This window comes from Centroberyx gerrardi, chromosome 2 (assembly GCF_048128805.1).
Source record: "Centroberyx gerrardi isolate f3 chromosome 2, fCenGer3.hap1.cur.20231027, whole genome shotgun sequence".
Lineage (NCBI taxonomy): Eukaryota > Metazoa > Chordata > Actinopteri > Beryciformes > Berycidae > Centroberyx > Centroberyx gerrardi.
The window spans coordinates 12,551,325-12,567,825 of record NC_135998.1 but is presented as its reverse complement, the minus strand read 5'-3'; the positions used below and the strand labels follow the sequence as shown (position 1 = coordinate 12,567,825).

Below are 16,501 nucleotides of genomic sequence, written 5' to 3'. Positions count from 1 at the left end.
TTGGCACTAACAATGGTAGGCTTGTTAACATTATAAAAAGCAAGCACTGGTGCCTCGAACATCAGCTACTTTACATCTCTGAAGGCCTGCTCCTGTGCTGGACCCCATACCCATGCTGTGTTTTCCCTTAAAGAGGTTATTAAGGGGACGGGTCACATCTGCTCAGTTGGGTTGGTAACATCCCAGATAATGTACCATGCCTCAGACCGGTTTCAGCTCTGTTGTGTTCTGAGGAGGAGGAATATTCTTTATGGCCTCCACTTTCTTCTTACCAGGTGTGATTCTGTGGTTGTAAATTAAATGACCCAAGAACTGAAGCTATGTTTGTCACAGCAGACATTAGTCTTTGTTCAATCTGGTGTCGCTGAGTGTCTTGAGGAATCTCAGTGCACAAGGATATCAGCCATGTATGCTGCTGCTCCCTCGTGGCCCTTCAACAAGTTGTTCATCTCTCAGGAGCACTGGTGTTTCCAAAAGGAAGGCGGTGGGAGAAATATCCTCCAACGGGGTAAATACATTGTGAGTTTGGTGCTGTCTTTATCAAGAGGAATCTGCCAAAATCACTGGCAATGTCAAGCTGTGGTAAGCTGGAGACTCACACTTGACCAGTTTTCCTCAGTACCACACTGTACCACACAATCTAGCACCTGCTTTACCTTTGGGAGTAAAGGGACTGATATTCTTCTTGCTGTGGTGACAGAGTTTGATCTTCACCGGAGTAGCTTTCAGACTGATCTGAAAGCTCAGGCCATGGCTTTTGAAACATTACTGCCTAGAAGATTGTTGACTGATGGGTCTTAAATGACATTGAACTCATATTCCTAATAGCGTGTTGCAGCTAGGAATTTTCCAATGCTTTTGAGTCTACTCCCTGGACCATCTAGAATGGTTTTACATATGTCAGATTAGGCTGTGGTTTTAGATTTGAAAATGCATGTGTGTGAGTATTTTGAATCTGTAACTGCACCGTCGAAGGCTTACTTGAGTCCTATACATAAGTAATGGCACCTAGAAAAAATGTCTTTTGCTCATTTCCATCATTGCCATCTGCATTTACATCATTGACTTGTAGAGTGTGACACATGACCACTTAATGGCCTCTCTTATCGCATTTACGGCACTTTCTTGCTGCACAGCGATCAGTCTTTGAGTGCTTTTTGCCACAACGTGAACATTTTCCATCTGCTGTATATTCCGGGTGTGATTGTCTCTGCCCTTGTTGCCGCTGATTTCCGCATTTGTTCCTTTTTTCATTTTTGAATGTGACTTTTGACTGCACAGAGCTTCCTCGTTTTGCTTTGCGCACAACTTCATACAGTGCCGCAGCTCCTTCACACTCTGTTCTGAAAATTGCCCTTTGATCTGTTCCGACTGGCAGGCATGCCTACACGCTCTCTCTAGCATCAAATGAGACATCATTTGCAATTTCTGTGACAATTTTTTTTTTACCATAATCTCTGCCAGCTAAACTATATATATATATATATATATATTCTTCCACTCTCTTGCCTTGTTTTTGCATGCGCTGGTGGAAACGAGCCCTCTCATGTATCATATTCACTTTTGGTACAAAGTATTTCTGCAGTTTGTCCAGCACAACTTCATAGTTGTTCTCATCTCATTCATTTTTGTAGTCAAATACTTGTACTTCACCTGCTTCCTCATCTGGCTTCAGGGTCAAGATATTGTACTACTTGACAATAATTGTCCTTTTGTGTATTTTTCATTCTCATTCCCTTGTAAAAGTTTAAACAAGATGGGAATTTCTCTCCCACACTCACAAGGCTGCATTGCTATCTATATAGCATGACAACTAACCTGTCCCCACTGGGTACTATAGGTGTATTTTCAATAATGTCATTGGATGGATATTAATATTACAGTTTTTACATTTATATTTAGATTTTAATTTTTGAGTTGTCACTTGCATCAGCGTGTTAAAGTCCTACCTTACCTTCCAAATGAAGGCCTTATTCAAGAATATTTAGTTGTAATGGGGATCAAACATGCATGTTAGCCCAGACTAACTGAAGTTCTAGCTCATGTTTTGTTTTACTCCACAATACTACATAAGTCAGGAAACTTCTGAAACAATTCTGTTTAGTTCAATATCCTGTGATATTGAGCTTTTGCTATTTAGAGGTCTGAGTGAATAGTAAATGTACTCTTGTAACTAGATGGCTCATCTTTGACTGAATATCAATACGAGATGAGACAGGCTCTCCACTAGACCTTCAGTGGGAGAACTGTTTGCATTGGTTTAATGAGAATGAATTGCTAAACACATAATGTAGTTTCAGTTATAAAGTGTATCAAGTCTCCTGAAACTCTTACTGCAGCTTTTCTGTATTTTAACCACATTTTATTTTACCACTTCATCACTGAACAGGGGTCTGCTGGAGGTGTTACAGCTGGACTTTGTGCCGAAAGACATTTCAGAGCACGCTGAAAGTCAAATAGTCTCCTGGCGTCTGGAGTTGCCAGGGAACATCAAAGATGTCGGCATAATGCGGATATTCACCACCCAGAGAGACTATGTGGGGCTGGCGCCTCTGGTCATGGTGAGAACCTACTGTTTATCTGTGTGTATTTGTGTACTGTTAAATTTCAGTGTTTCTGTGTGTGCATGTGTACATGTAAGTATGTGTAAGTGTGTCTGTATGAGTCACAGTGTGTGTGCTTGTTTGTTTATTAATTTTGTCTCCATCCATCTACGCTATATACTTTCATACTGTCATGCATTTACTGCTTATGATTTTTGTGCTGCTAACATTCCCTTTGCAGTGTGCAGGGAATTAACTTCCTTGGGACATGCAGTTAAGTCAACACCGGTTGTCCAATAGTATTGAGTCTAGACTGAGAGAAAGTCAGAAGGAGCTGAAGATCTCAGCTTGCTCTCCGGCCACAGGGAAGAGTAACTTGGGCCCAAAACTAGCCATGCTTTAAATATGTTCAATGAAATCTTAATATTAATTCTATATCTAACTGGTAACCAGTGGAGAGATGCTAAACTTGGGGATATATGATCTCTTCTTAGCACTAGTTAAAATCCTAGCTGCTTGATTCTGAAAAAGCAGTTGTTGTGACAGTGAATTATGTGAATCACGTCTATTGTAGAGTCTCATCTGTGCTGATGTTTTAGGGAGGAGGAGGTTGAGGAGGCTATAAAGGCCCTGTAAAGTGTATTAAGTGAAGTCGAGCGCCCCAGAGAGAGTGTCAGATAGGGCGAGGATCTGTTAATTGTAGAAAGGCCCCATGCCAGGTAACTTGGCTTCCTCGCACGTAACAGCGAGGCGGGCAGGCGAGGGTCTCACACTACCTCACTCAGTCTTAATGAAGTTGGCCTTCATCACCAGGGTAACAGACAGTTTCAGAGGCTAGGACTGATAATGCCCTTGAAGGAAAAACAAGGGAGAGACAACACCGGCGTCACAGACATTCAAAGTTGGGTTACGACACAAATACGCAGTCATTTCACCTGTGAAAGGATGCCAATAGTGCGCTCCTGTTCATACTGAACCACTGGCACAACCTGCTGTGATAATGTTTTCTGCTCTTTGTTCTGCCATCTAGATTTGTAAGGTTTTTTTCCACATAACAGTGCAGTGCAGAATTACATTCATCTTCAAACAATGAGCGACTGTATGCCGCACTTATCTGTCCTGTGTTTTGTCATATATCAAACGATATTGATATAAAACAAAAGGCAGACACAAAATCTTTAAAAGTAATTTTGGCTTTTTAAAAAGCTGCATATTGTTACTGTTGTTATGTGCCAGTTAACTCTGACAAATAGTAAAACCCTTGAAAACATACTTATTCTGTTTTTAGAATTAATTATTCCCTTTGAAAAATAATAATTACTTTCATTTATTATCAATAATTTCAATTATCTTTCACATCAATTTCAAATTATTTAATAGGTCTACATCGCAGAGGTTGATAAGTCTCAAATAACTTGTGCCTCTTTGCAAATGACACTGTGGTCATGGCATATTATCCATGATGTAAGATGCAATATTTTTTTTTATGGTTATACTGATTCTCCACTGCCATTGTATGCTGTGTTGTACTAGTCTCAAAAACCTTTACATTTTGGACAAACCACTAGAGACTACAATGTAGATCCATAAGTGTTTTGACAGGCTGTCATTACAGGCTCCACATGAAAAGAGGAAGCAACGTTTTTGTTTCTTGGAACAATGAAGAGAACAAGCCTGTTTAATAAGCAAGCTGTGGCTATTTTCCCTTAAATTGATTCAAAATGTGTGTAGCTTCATTCGCTTATTCATTGCAGAAACAATTATAGTTTAAACCTCCCTTGAACCACCACCACCACTGAAAACTTTTATCACACTAAAAAAAAAAAAGTTGCTTGTAGGGAAATAAACTGATGCAACCCTTTGCAATGAATTTAGAATAGTATATATTATTATGCCCAGCAGGAGGCATGGTGGCTCAGTGGCGAACACTGTTCTGTGTCTCACATCAAGGAGGTTGTGGGTTTGATTCCCGGCTCTTTCTGTGTGGAGTTTGCATGTTCTCCCCGTGTTCATGTGGGTTATCTGTTTATTTCAAACATGTAACAACAACAAAAAAATGAATAAATAAGAAACAAAACAAGAAAATCCATTAAATAGGAAAAAATGTTGAAAAACAGTCCCACTCCCACAGTGACAAGACACACAAGTCAGGTGGACTGGAGACTCTAAATTGGTGTGAATGGAGTGGAGTGTGTGTTACTCCTGTGATGGACTGGCAGCCTGTCCAGGGTGTTTCCCAGCCTTCCCGGCGCAATGCATGCTGGGATACGCTCCGGTCCCCCTGTGACCCTGAAAAGGAATAAGCAGGTAGATGCGATGAATGAATGAACGCTCATGTAAAAAAAATACTGTTTTGGAAAAAGCTTTCAAATAGAGAGCGGACGACTTGAGCTGCGCTTGATTGCTGCGCGCCAGACTCTCGCAGCGCCTGTGAAAGCATCAAAGCATCAAACGGCAAGATCTCTCAGTGCGGTAGCCGTGGCACGCTGGAGCACCGATGTTGCTCTCTGATTTTGTTCTACCCTGATTCAGTGGCTTATGTTTGGGTCAGTGTCGGAGTCTGAACTAGAGCATGTCCTTTTGGAATTGCGGTCAGCAGCTGTCAAGCCGACAGAGTTCAGGATGTGAGGCTGCCAGGGAACATCTGCCGAGTTGCTGCCTGACGCTTAGTCCGCAAGCATCAGGAGAAAAAACTGATCACCCAGAGATTCTTACACACACACACACACATGCACTGCGCCACCTATAATAGATTAAAAAGAGGTTATTAGAGAATTTATCAACTGGAAAGTACTTCCGTAAATCCGTGTTGAAGGAGGAGTTAAAAGTGTAAAGGAAAAGCTAGATCGGGGTTGATGACAACTTACAGGATGTATAAGAGCTAAGCTGCTGCTAAGCATTGACATAGATGTATAAGGTAGGAAAATGGGTTGGACGAGTTGAAATGTAATCAGGTTTAGGTGTTAGTGTGAGTAATATTGTTGGTGTGTGCTTGGTATAACGTAGTAGAGGATTTGAAGATTTATTATTTTCATTCAGGTGTGTGTGTGTGTGTGTGTGTGTGTGTGTGTGTGAAAGAGAGAGAGAGAGAGAGAGAGAGAGAGAGAGAGAGAGAGAGAGAGAGAGAGAGAGAGAGAAAAAGAAAACACCTGCACATGCATGTATCATCATAGAGATCATACATCATACAAATATTTTTCTGTGCGTGTGTGTGTGTGTGTGTGTGTGTATCTGTGTGTGTGTGTGTTACATCTATGTAATGTGTGTGAGCATTTGGTAGCCATTGTGGACCAACCCCATACATCTCTAATTTAACCTCCTGTCTGTCTGCTTTGAGCCTCATATGGAAGCGTGATCATCAGAACAAAGCAGTTATATTCTGCCTGTCTAGCAAGTTAACACACTGTCTGTCTGTCTGTCTGTCTTTCTGTCTGTCTGTCTGTGATTCTGTACCTACCTAGCTGTCTAACCCCGAGTCTCTCTATCTGCCCCATACAGAACAGTGATATCCTGAACACTGCAGTGTTGACTGGTAAGATGGTGTCAGTCCCAGTGAAGACTCTGGCTGTGGAGGCTGATGGCTCAGTCACCGATGTCACCAACTACACCAGCTGTAGGTCTACAGAGGAGGATGTACTCAAGGTAAGTCAAATCAGGGGTTCTCAAACATTTTACATACCCAGTATCCCCAAATAAACTGATGGCTAGGTGCTCTTGTTGTGTCAACTAGTCAATTAAATAATAGGAAAATTAAATTATCCTTCATTGTGCTTGGGATCCCACGGGACAACCTCAAGGACCCCTTGGGTTCCCAAGTCCTCAAAAACCACAGACTTAAGCAGCATTTCCTAAGAGGGAAAGAGTTATTGTGATAATTTCCACTACAGATATGCTGCTGGTACAACACATTTACATACAATGCAATTTTGTTCGATGTTTGAAATAATTACAAACACGTTTCGCAGCCAAGCTCTGTTCAAACCCACAGAACTTTATTTTCAATTTTAGTCAAGATCCCAAGGTTTCCAAAGATACCAAATATGTTATGCTGAATTACTGGGAAATGTGTATAAAATGGTGCACAAACATCTGGATTTTTTTCATTTCATGTAATTGGATTTGAATATTTCACTCAATATAAGCGTGCCATACCTTCAGTGAAGTGGTGGAACGAGCAAATACAGAATATGTGACATTGTCGTCCAGTATGGAAAAAATGTTTTCTCTAACTTCGAAGCTACTTAAGAGGGAATTTAAGGGGAAACTCAGGGTGCGAGGGGTTAAAATGAGTTTGGAGGCATTGAAAAACAAGATACATTGTGGTGATGCTGCTATATATGCCATCAGGTTGCTTTGTGTATGATGCCTCAGAAACATACTCAACAGGTCCAGCACTAGACCCTGTGTGTGTCAGAGTGTCGTGGATAAAAGCAGACTATCCCATATGGCATCAGAGACTGATCTCATGATCCCACCACTCAAGCCCTAAGCACAGTGATAAAGAAAGAGATGTTACTATGGCACAGAGAGAGAGAGAAGAGAGAGGGTGAGAGAGAGAGAGAGAGACAGAGAGAGAGAGAGAGAGAGAGAGAGAGAGAATGATAGAAAAAGAAACAGAATTATGTTATTTTCCATTAGACGACATGTCACTCACTAGCTTTGTGAGTGTGAGACAGTGTGTGTGTGTGTGTATGTAAGCCTGTGTGAGAGAGTGGGAAAGAGGCAGCCAGAGAGGGCGAGAGAATGAGTTTGTAATGACTTCTATGACGGTAGTGGAACTTAATCCAGTTATTATTATGTCTCTCAACTGTCTCTTACGCTGCCTGCGGTCACTGACCCCTCTTAGAGGAAAGCCATTGACCGGTTGAAGTTAAAGGGTGAAATTACAGGCTCTCTCTCTTTTATAGTACAACTGCTACCTGCATAGTCTATGTGTTCACACATCTAGACTCTCACATTACATGTATGCATGAGGGTTACACACACACACACACACACACACACACACACATACAGTATTTATTGATTCACACAGTGCATTAACGCTCAGACATGTACACACAGACATGTACAAACATAAGACCAGACGTGTGTGGATGAACACACACACACACACACACACACACACACACACACACACACACACACACACACACACACACGTGCAGTTAATTTCCATTCCAACCTCATTTTTGACCTGGACCCTATTTTCCCATCATTTTCCATTCAATTGATTCTGACCAAAATCTTATGAATTCGGTGCACAACTCTCTAATTCAGTGCACACTCAAAAAATCAACTCCAAAAACACCCACATTGATTCCTCGCTCTGTAATGATACATGTATATTTTTATTTTTAAGTTTATCCATGGTCTGACAACTTTCACTATTTATTTTGCACAACTTGTACACATGTAGGCACATGTAGACAGACAGCCGCAGCAGCTGGGAAAGAGTAAACAAGGAAGTGCTAAAACAATGACCAAGGAAGCATCAAAACTGTAAGAGGAAGGCATGACTTTAGATACGTTTCGTTTACATCTTGTTTAGCAACATGTCATTAGAGCAGGCAATTGATGTGTTGAAAAATACATTCTTTGGGTGCTTATGGGGTTGATTTTTTGAGTGTCCATTGCCCCTATAGGACTGTATTGGACAGTCACGCATCCAGGCAAGGAAGATATAAGAGATATTTGCCAGAATTGATCGGCATGATGGGAAAAGGTCTTAAGAGATTGGCTTCCCTCAACATTTCCAGAGCAGTTCACAGTTTAACTTACCCTGGAAGTGTTATACCCCCTCCCTCCCTCTCTTTCCTTTGCTTTTGTCCTCTCTTTTTTATGCCTCCCCCTCCAGTGCTACACTCTATTCTCCAGTCTAGTGCTCTCCAATTACTTCTGTGGAGCTACTGGTTTGTTAAGATAAGTAAGGCGGCTGTGGAGATAGGCCTCCAATGTTAAATAAGACACACCACCTGCTGTGTCCCACCACACTGCTCCTGCTGGGGTGGACTGCAGTGCTCCTCCATACAGCACTGCAGGAACAGTCACAGGGCAGAACTAATTTTTATTCAGTAACAGTTTCACAGAGACCACAGTCGTAAATTTACATGACATAAACAGAAACATAGTCTGGATTCCCTGGCCAGACTTTGGAAGTAGTTATTTTATGAATAAAATCTGTAACTGCTTTTTTTAAAAATTTTTTTAGCTTATTTGTATTGCCGCCCGTGTGTGTCCACTCTACTTTCTTTGTCAGTTCCTCACTGAAAACTTTCTCATTCATTGCCTATGGGGCAGAAAATTACAAAAATTCCCCCCAAGCACATGAATGTGCATTTCATTAGAGTAATTTCTAATTGTTTTTTGTGTGAGTAGTCGTGATTCTGTCACTCTGTCTCACTGTGTCTCTTTCATTCTCCTTCTCCTCCCTCTCTCTCTCTCTCTCTCTCTCTCTCTCTCTCTCTCTCTCTTTCTCTCTCTCGTCTGTCTCGTCCAGGTGTCGGAGCGCTGCGACTATGTGTACGTGAATGGGAAGGAGACGCGGGGGAAGAGCAGGGTGTTGCTCAACTTCACCTACAGCTTCCTGAGCGCCCAGCTGGAGATGAGTGTGTGGATGCCCCGCCTGCCCCTGCTCATCGACATGGCCGACCCCGAGCTCAGCCAGATCAAGGGCTGGAGGGTCCCGGTTACCACCAGCAACCGGAGGTAAGGCCTGATCAGTTCTGACCCTACACTTTTTATGCATCGATTCCAAAGTGGTAGTTGAGCATGAGGAGACTGTGCAGTGGTACTGAGGATGTCAGACATGGTGCGCAGTGCAACACTTGGGTGTGGGTGCAGTGAGAATTTTAACTGACTTGGTTAATATTTTACCTACCAAGTGGGTGATACTTCTGCACAGTCTACATTTCATGTGCTGCAAGATGTCAATGTCACCTTCCTACTGTTCTCCTCTTTGGTGCTTCATTGGAAATTTTAATCAACTGCCAAGTTCATTTACTGATATGGGAGTCTAAACTTACGTTAGATACTGTTATCTATTAAGTACATTTATAAGCAAGTAAGGGGGACTGCAAGACGTTCCTCAATTAACATGTCTCTCGATACATTTTCCACTCAAGTTAAATGTCACTTGGGTGGATTTGTCAGACCTGAGCAACAAATCCTTGGGAGATCCACTGCACATCCACGATGGATCAGATTGCGGAGAAGCAAGCAGAAAGTTTCAGATAGAGTAAAATATAGAATCCAGTTGGGAAACAGCCAGAGAACAAAACAAACCAATGGTGCAGTAAATAGGTTGCTATGAAGACTGGAGAATAGGAACATTTAATCCCTACAGTTTAGCATGGTTACCCAGGCTCTAATGTATATTAAAGAGATGGCTAGAAATATATATTGTCAGTCATAAAACATAATCACATCTGTGTTAGTTACATTAGTGTATTGGTATTCTCCATAGAGAGGACACTGTAGCGGCAACACAGTTGCCCCGGGGATAAAGGTTAGTGGGATTTCACTCAATACTTACAGTAAAGTCATTATTTTCCGCTCGATACTAATGACGATGGCACACTGATGGACCATTTGTTTTCTCCAGGGTAAAAAAATTGTCTTTGGGGTTTCAATTTCCTAAAAAAAGCTAATAATCTACCCCAGACACAACCAGATAAAAGGTCCAAATTTCTGTGGTTCTGGACTGAGTCTGATTGTAACGGCATGAGTCTCGGCTCATATTCAAAATGTGTGATTATCTCAAAGTTTTCTCATGTCTGTGTTGCTGCATGCCACTGTGTGGGTGTGGGTGGGTGTACTTGGATGGATGTGCACATACTGTATGTGTGTGCATGTGTGTCTGAGTGTGTGTGCAGACCATGCTTGTGCACAAGAAATGTCAGCTGTCTAATTGGCAGCCACATCACAGACTGACATTAGACATTGGGCCTCATTCACAAAACTTTTCAGAAATTCTTTTTACTTTTGTTCTTGAGAAAAATGGCTACAAAAAGCAACATGGGATTTATAAAACATGCACAACCCCTCAATTCTGTGCGCACCCTCAGATGTATCTGGTGATAAATGCTAATTGTTTGGAAATTGGATACTTGTGCCTGTTAATTAGCTTAGTTAATTAGCATAGGTAGACACCCTGGTAACCCCATGAAAGGCCTGCTGACTTCAGTGTTGTGTGCAAATAGATAGCACTATAGAAAAGTGGTGGTGAAGAGACGAAAACTTTAAACTCTGAAATAGAAGTGTTGTTTTCAGGAGTGAGAGAAAAAATAAATATAATTTAAAAAAAATGCATGGCAAGAAATGAATGATGCTGTCGGTTCTGTAACATCAGAGACTTGCACCTTGGATGAAATTAAAAAGAAAAGAAACGGCTTGACTTAAGTTAGAATCTAAAAAGCGTATAACTTGAAATAAGCGTAGTGTGTTAGCTATGGGTGGACGGCATGGCACTGTAGAGCTATCTGAATTGGAAAATTTGATTTGATTTATTTGATCATTTTAAAACAAGTTACACATATACAATATATTGTAATACACCTGGTTAAAAACCAATCAAGGTCAATGAGTCAATATAACAATAAAAACAACAGACCGGTAATATACAAATACTATATGTCTTATGCAATACAAACAATTCATAAATTCTACATAAAACCAAAATTATCACCACTATCAAATAAACTAAGATGCCACTAAAATGGCTTTCAGTGAGGAACCTTATCCATCAGCCATGTTTTCACCATCCTTTTAAAGCTTGGACATAGTTTTAACAGTCGAAGGCACTGATTTAATTCAAGCAGCATAAAGCCATATACAGTAGGTTATATAGTAATGTCGATGTTGACCGTAGCTCTTGACAGGAGCTTTCTTCCGCCGCTGTGGGCGCATAGCGATAATTATGTGATTGCTCTTGAGGAGTGTGAGGGGTGAGAGGTGTCATCAGCCTTGAGACACTGATTAATTTAACTTCCAGTCGGTCAGTGGAAAAGGTCACTTACCAACGAGCCATGCATCTCCAGCAGCAGCTGGTCAAGACGCACGACCACCCTGCTGTTCTGCAGCACCAGCGAGTCGTGGCTCCCTCCTGGCCAGAGGGAAACCGCATTTAGACGGTTTAGGTTGGCGTCACAGATGATTTGAATGTTTATAGAGTGTTGTTTGCAATTTAAATAGGGAAATGCTTTTGAAGAGGGTGCTTTGATGTGCACACGTGTAGGTTAGAGTCTATTGCTCCTATGATGTTTGGCAGGCCAGCAATAGCATGGAAATCTCTTTTTATTTGAGTCTGTTCTACTGCAGAATATGGGAGTTTGATATATTAGGGTGCCAGCGTAAAGAGTAACTAAACCCCAAAAAGCATGTTACTGAAATTGCCATCTGCTATTGGCTGATCTTTGGTGCCAGGTGATGTCACCTTCAATAGAGTACAACAGGTGGTGACATCACCTGGCACCAAAGATCAGCCAATAGCAGATGGTAATTTCAGTAGCATGCTTTTTACCATTAGATGTCAGGCTTTACGCAGATTTGGGTTTGGCGTTTAGTTAGTCTTTAATGATGCTGGTGGATGGCTGTGATACACCGGCCCGATCACATATCTGGCTCAGCAAACAGCACTGGGACATGTGGAGGGACAGGCTGGGACCTTTTTTGCTCTCCTGCTCAGTTTTGGCTCCAGGGTGTTGCAGAGATTCAGGGGAATTGTCCTTGAAAGTCTAAATTACATCATGAGCCATCCATCACTCTCAGATATCTGCGCGGTCCCTAAAGACTCGCTCTGTCCCCAAGGCTGCTCCAGTAACAGCGGATGCACCATTGTTAGGTTTGACTGCACCCTTGTGGGTCTTTATGTCATAATTAATCAGTTTGATCAGTCAGCTAAACATATGTTTCCAATTGAACCTAATTGTCTATTATGACATGAATTTGTTCATATAGCTTTGTTAATATGGTTATTATCAGTAGCGTATTTAGGCTTACAAATGCTCTGATACACATTTTGTTGTTAATATGAAGTCTATAACTACTTAAAGTGACTTTAAATAAAGAATAAAAACGTTTTAAGTAGAAACCTCTTCAGCCCTCAGAGAAATCTATCTGCCCTCACACATGCTCTAAACACACATTTTGAACGTACCAAGAACAAATTCAGGGAAGAAAAAAAAACATGATGAATGCTGAAATGTTCATGGAAACGTTCTTAAGTACACTTTGAGATCAAATCTGATCAAACACGTTTTGTGAATAAGGCCCATTATGCCTTACTGAGTAAATTCACCAATTTGGCTGAGGTAAAAATTAAGAGAAAAGAAGACCAGAACTAAACTCCTTGAGAAGCATATTCCCAGCTACAACTACTCAGAGCTATTTTGCAACAAATTATTGACATCAGAACCTGTTTTTGAACTGGTATTTATTATTAGCTCTATGGCAATGCATTTTGAATTGTCCCTTAGTATACCACTCATTTAAATTCAATCATGCCATGTTGAAATGGTAATCACACAGAAACAACACTTTAGTGTAGAATAAGTATATGTCTGTAAATATGAGTTTTGTGCTTTGTACATACAATAATAGCTCATAATAGCTGGTTTCATTCTCAGTGATACTGTGCTTATACTGTTTTTAGAGCATGTGACTAATTCTCTTTGTTTGCATTTTTGTCAATGTGCTTGTGTGTGTGTGTGTGTGTGTGTGTGTGTGTGTGTGTACATCCATTTGTGTGTCAGGTCAACATGGGACAGTGAGGAAGAGGAGGAGATGAGGAAGGGCAGGGGTTGCATGCTGCAGTACCAACACTCTCTGCTCCGAGTTCTCACACCCTTCATAGCCCAGTCTGCCTCTGAGGTGCTGCCAGACCCTCTCACTGGGGTGGAGCCCGTCGACCACTTCCTGGGTCCTGACTGGCAGGTAAACAGGCTCAACAGCCAAAACCAAAGCTGAAGTGCCAGCACTTACTAACAGGATTTGGCATCTTTTATGCCTCCAGTCTTTACCTCCTGGAACAAGATTTGTTGTTCCTATTTTTGCCAGGAAATAAATACAATCCCATGTTCCAAGAATTAAAAACAGTGGTTTAGAAGTTTAGTTTAATTACAGGAAATATAAATTGAATCACTGGAAGCATAATGAGCAGACCCCTTGTTACCACAATCTTTTGAAAATCCATTTAATAGTTTTTTAAATATAAACTTTGGCTAAGGATGTAATAAAATTAGCCTAGTTTCTTTTAATTTCATTACATATTCTGCAAGTTAATTGCTGAGTATTTTTACTCCCTCCTGATTGGCAGGTGGATGTGACCAACTTGGTGCGCCACTCTCTGAAGGTGGTAGATCCTGACGTGGCCAGGCTGCAGGCTGGTGTGGTGCTGCAGGGACGGGCTATGGGCACTACTACTCTACAGGTGAGTCATGAGGTGTGTGTGTGTGTGTGTGTGTGTGTGTGTGTGTGTGTGTGTGTGGTTATAGAGGTTTGAGTGCATTGTACACTACCAGTCAAAAGTTTGGACACACCTGATTGAATGTAGTATGTTTTTCATGATCTTAAAGCCATTTTGATCTAAAGGCTTATGCTTAAATGCTTGAAATGTGTTTCTTAGACAAATATAAATAGTGAAGTTGATGCCTATGTATGAATTTCTTTCCAAAGCCTTTGTCTTTCCATCAAGGCAAAGGGCAGCTACTCTAAATAATCTAAAATATAAGATAGTTTTGATTTGTTTAACACTTTTTTGGTCACTGCATAATTCCATTTGGGTTATTTCATAGTTTTGATGTCTTTACTATTATTCTAAAATGTGGAAAATAGTACAAATAAAGAAAAATGTGTATGTCCAAACATTTGACTGGTAGTGTATATACATGTGTACGTGCACCTGCTGTACAGAGGAATTAAGTGTGTGTGTGTGTTGCAGGTGCTGTCCCCTTTGTCATCATCGGTGCTGGCTGAGAGGAGCATCAGGGTGCTGGATGATAAAGTGAGTGTGACAGAGCTGGGGGTGCAGTTGGTATCTGGACTGTCTCTGTCCCTGCAGCTCAGCCCAGGGAGCAACAGGGCCATCATCGCCACTGCAACCACACAGGAAGTCATCACGCAGCTCAAACAGGTACGTAACTTGAAGATTATCACACACTGGCCGTCCGGTTGTGGGGTATAACATATTATTCATTTTTACAGTAACTATTGACAGTGGAGATAAACAAATGTGAGACGTTTACTTGGCTAAAATCACAGTGTAATACATAGAATAGATGTATAGATTTTGGCCCATGCACAATACAATATAGATTTTATATTTAAAGAATATCAAGCAAAAGAAAATGACTTTAATATGGCATGCTAAACCATGTTAAATGAACAATTAAACAAGTTTCTCAAAGTTACAGAGCAGAAATAGCACAAGACTATAGAAGTAATATCATGGTAATAAAAACCTTCTTCTTCTTCTTCTTCTTCTTCTTCTTCTTCTTCTTCTTCTTCTTCTTCTTCTTCTTCGGCTAATTGGCTTGTTACAAAATATAAATCATATTGGACATTAAACATATTTAGAAACTACATAATGCAATGCATGTAATAAGTTATCAGTTCAATGTCTGCTTATAAAAAAATTGTTTTCAGTTTTGTCTGCACATTGTATTTTTCTTAGGCTAAGGGTCAAGGGGTAAAGTTAAGGTTCTCTAATCACACATGCTCAATAATAGTTTTTCTGTTATCTAAATTTTGTAACAGTCAAAAGGGATTTGTCTTTTGATATAATACTTCACTTTGTACATAGAGATTAAGAAGCTCCATAATGTAAGTTTGGGTAACAGTCATAAAACAATCTTAAAAGTAATCAGTAAAATCTTAAAATTTATTCTAAATTTCAACTGGCATAATTTTCGCAATTGGTGGAAATTATACAAAACAACTCCTGGGAATTGATTCACATAAAATTCAGACCAGAATAAAAAATGACTCCAGTTGGTTAATATTATTTGGTGGGACAAATATAACAACGTTGCATTTATCCATATAAAGTCGAAGAATGTTTTGACACATTTCAGCATTTAATATCTGCAAAACAGTCTACAGTATCGAGCCCAGGCATAACTCTGGATTTTACAGGCAAATGCAGTCATGTATAATCAGCATTAGGTTGGAAAGAAATATGTCTGCAAATTATGTTTCCAAGTGGAAGCATAAAGAGAACAAAATCTAAATTAATAAAACTAAATCATCTGCAAAATAATCAATTAAGATGTATCTTCAGAACTCAAGTAGGCCATACACCAGTATTTGCTCTTAAAAGAAGATCACTTGTAACTCTACAGTCTCTGAGTCTCTATATAGAGTGAAAACCAGATTGCAATTTTTCAAGTAGCTTTTTTCTTTTCTGCTCGTGTAATGATCTGATTGTTTAACATTTTTCTTGAATTCTGTAGAGTTTAAAAATAGATCTGAAATAGTCCATATCAGGCTTTTCAAGAATAGGTGGGACACATACAGGTCTAAAATATAATAGAACAGAGCCAGTGGCCGGGGAGCTGTTTATGATAGAAAGAATAATAAGGAAATAGTTGCCATAACTTGTTTTAGGCGTCTATTGAATATTATATCTAGGGGACATGATAAGCGTTGCATACTCTAGACCAGACTTGTATGGTTTATAGTAGACTTGTATTGGTGCAGAGGTGGTCCACCTGCGGTGCAGTTGTAAAAGGGGTTGGATTAGGAGGAATAAATTATCATGTGTGGTCGGGGCTGGTGTCAATCATGGCCAATCAAATCGGCTCCTCTCATCCCCTTTTAAAGCAGTGCGCTCCCCACCATGACGTACTGACAGTTTGGTAATGGAGAGGAAAGTCCAGACCAGCTTCTCCCAACAGGAAACTTTCTTGTGAGGGAGGTGCTGAGTCACAAGGCGTGAATTTGGCATGAATATGCTGCCAAGG

The 16,501-nt window shown here is 40.5% G+C and overlaps 1 protein-coding gene across 1 annotated transcript in view; it reads left to right on the top strand.

The window, feature by feature from the left end:
* Positions 1-16,501, top strand: part of LOC139916328 (transmembrane protein 132D) — a 47,311-nt gene that overhangs the window by 20,416 nt on the left and 10,394 nt on the right. The window contains exons 4-9 of the mRNA XM_078288201.1: positions 2,390-2,561; positions 6,042-6,185; positions 9,043-9,251; positions 13,295-13,475; positions 13,858-13,971; positions 14,482-14,673. Of these exons, the coding sequence (XP_078144327.1) occupies positions 2,390-2,561; positions 6,042-6,185; positions 9,043-9,251; positions 13,295-13,475; positions 13,858-13,971; positions 14,482-14,673 (1,012 nt within the window). The remainder of the gene's footprint in view (positions 1-2,389; positions 2,562-6,041; positions 6,186-9,042; positions 9,252-13,294; positions 13,476-13,857; positions 13,972-14,481; positions 14,674-16,501) is intronic.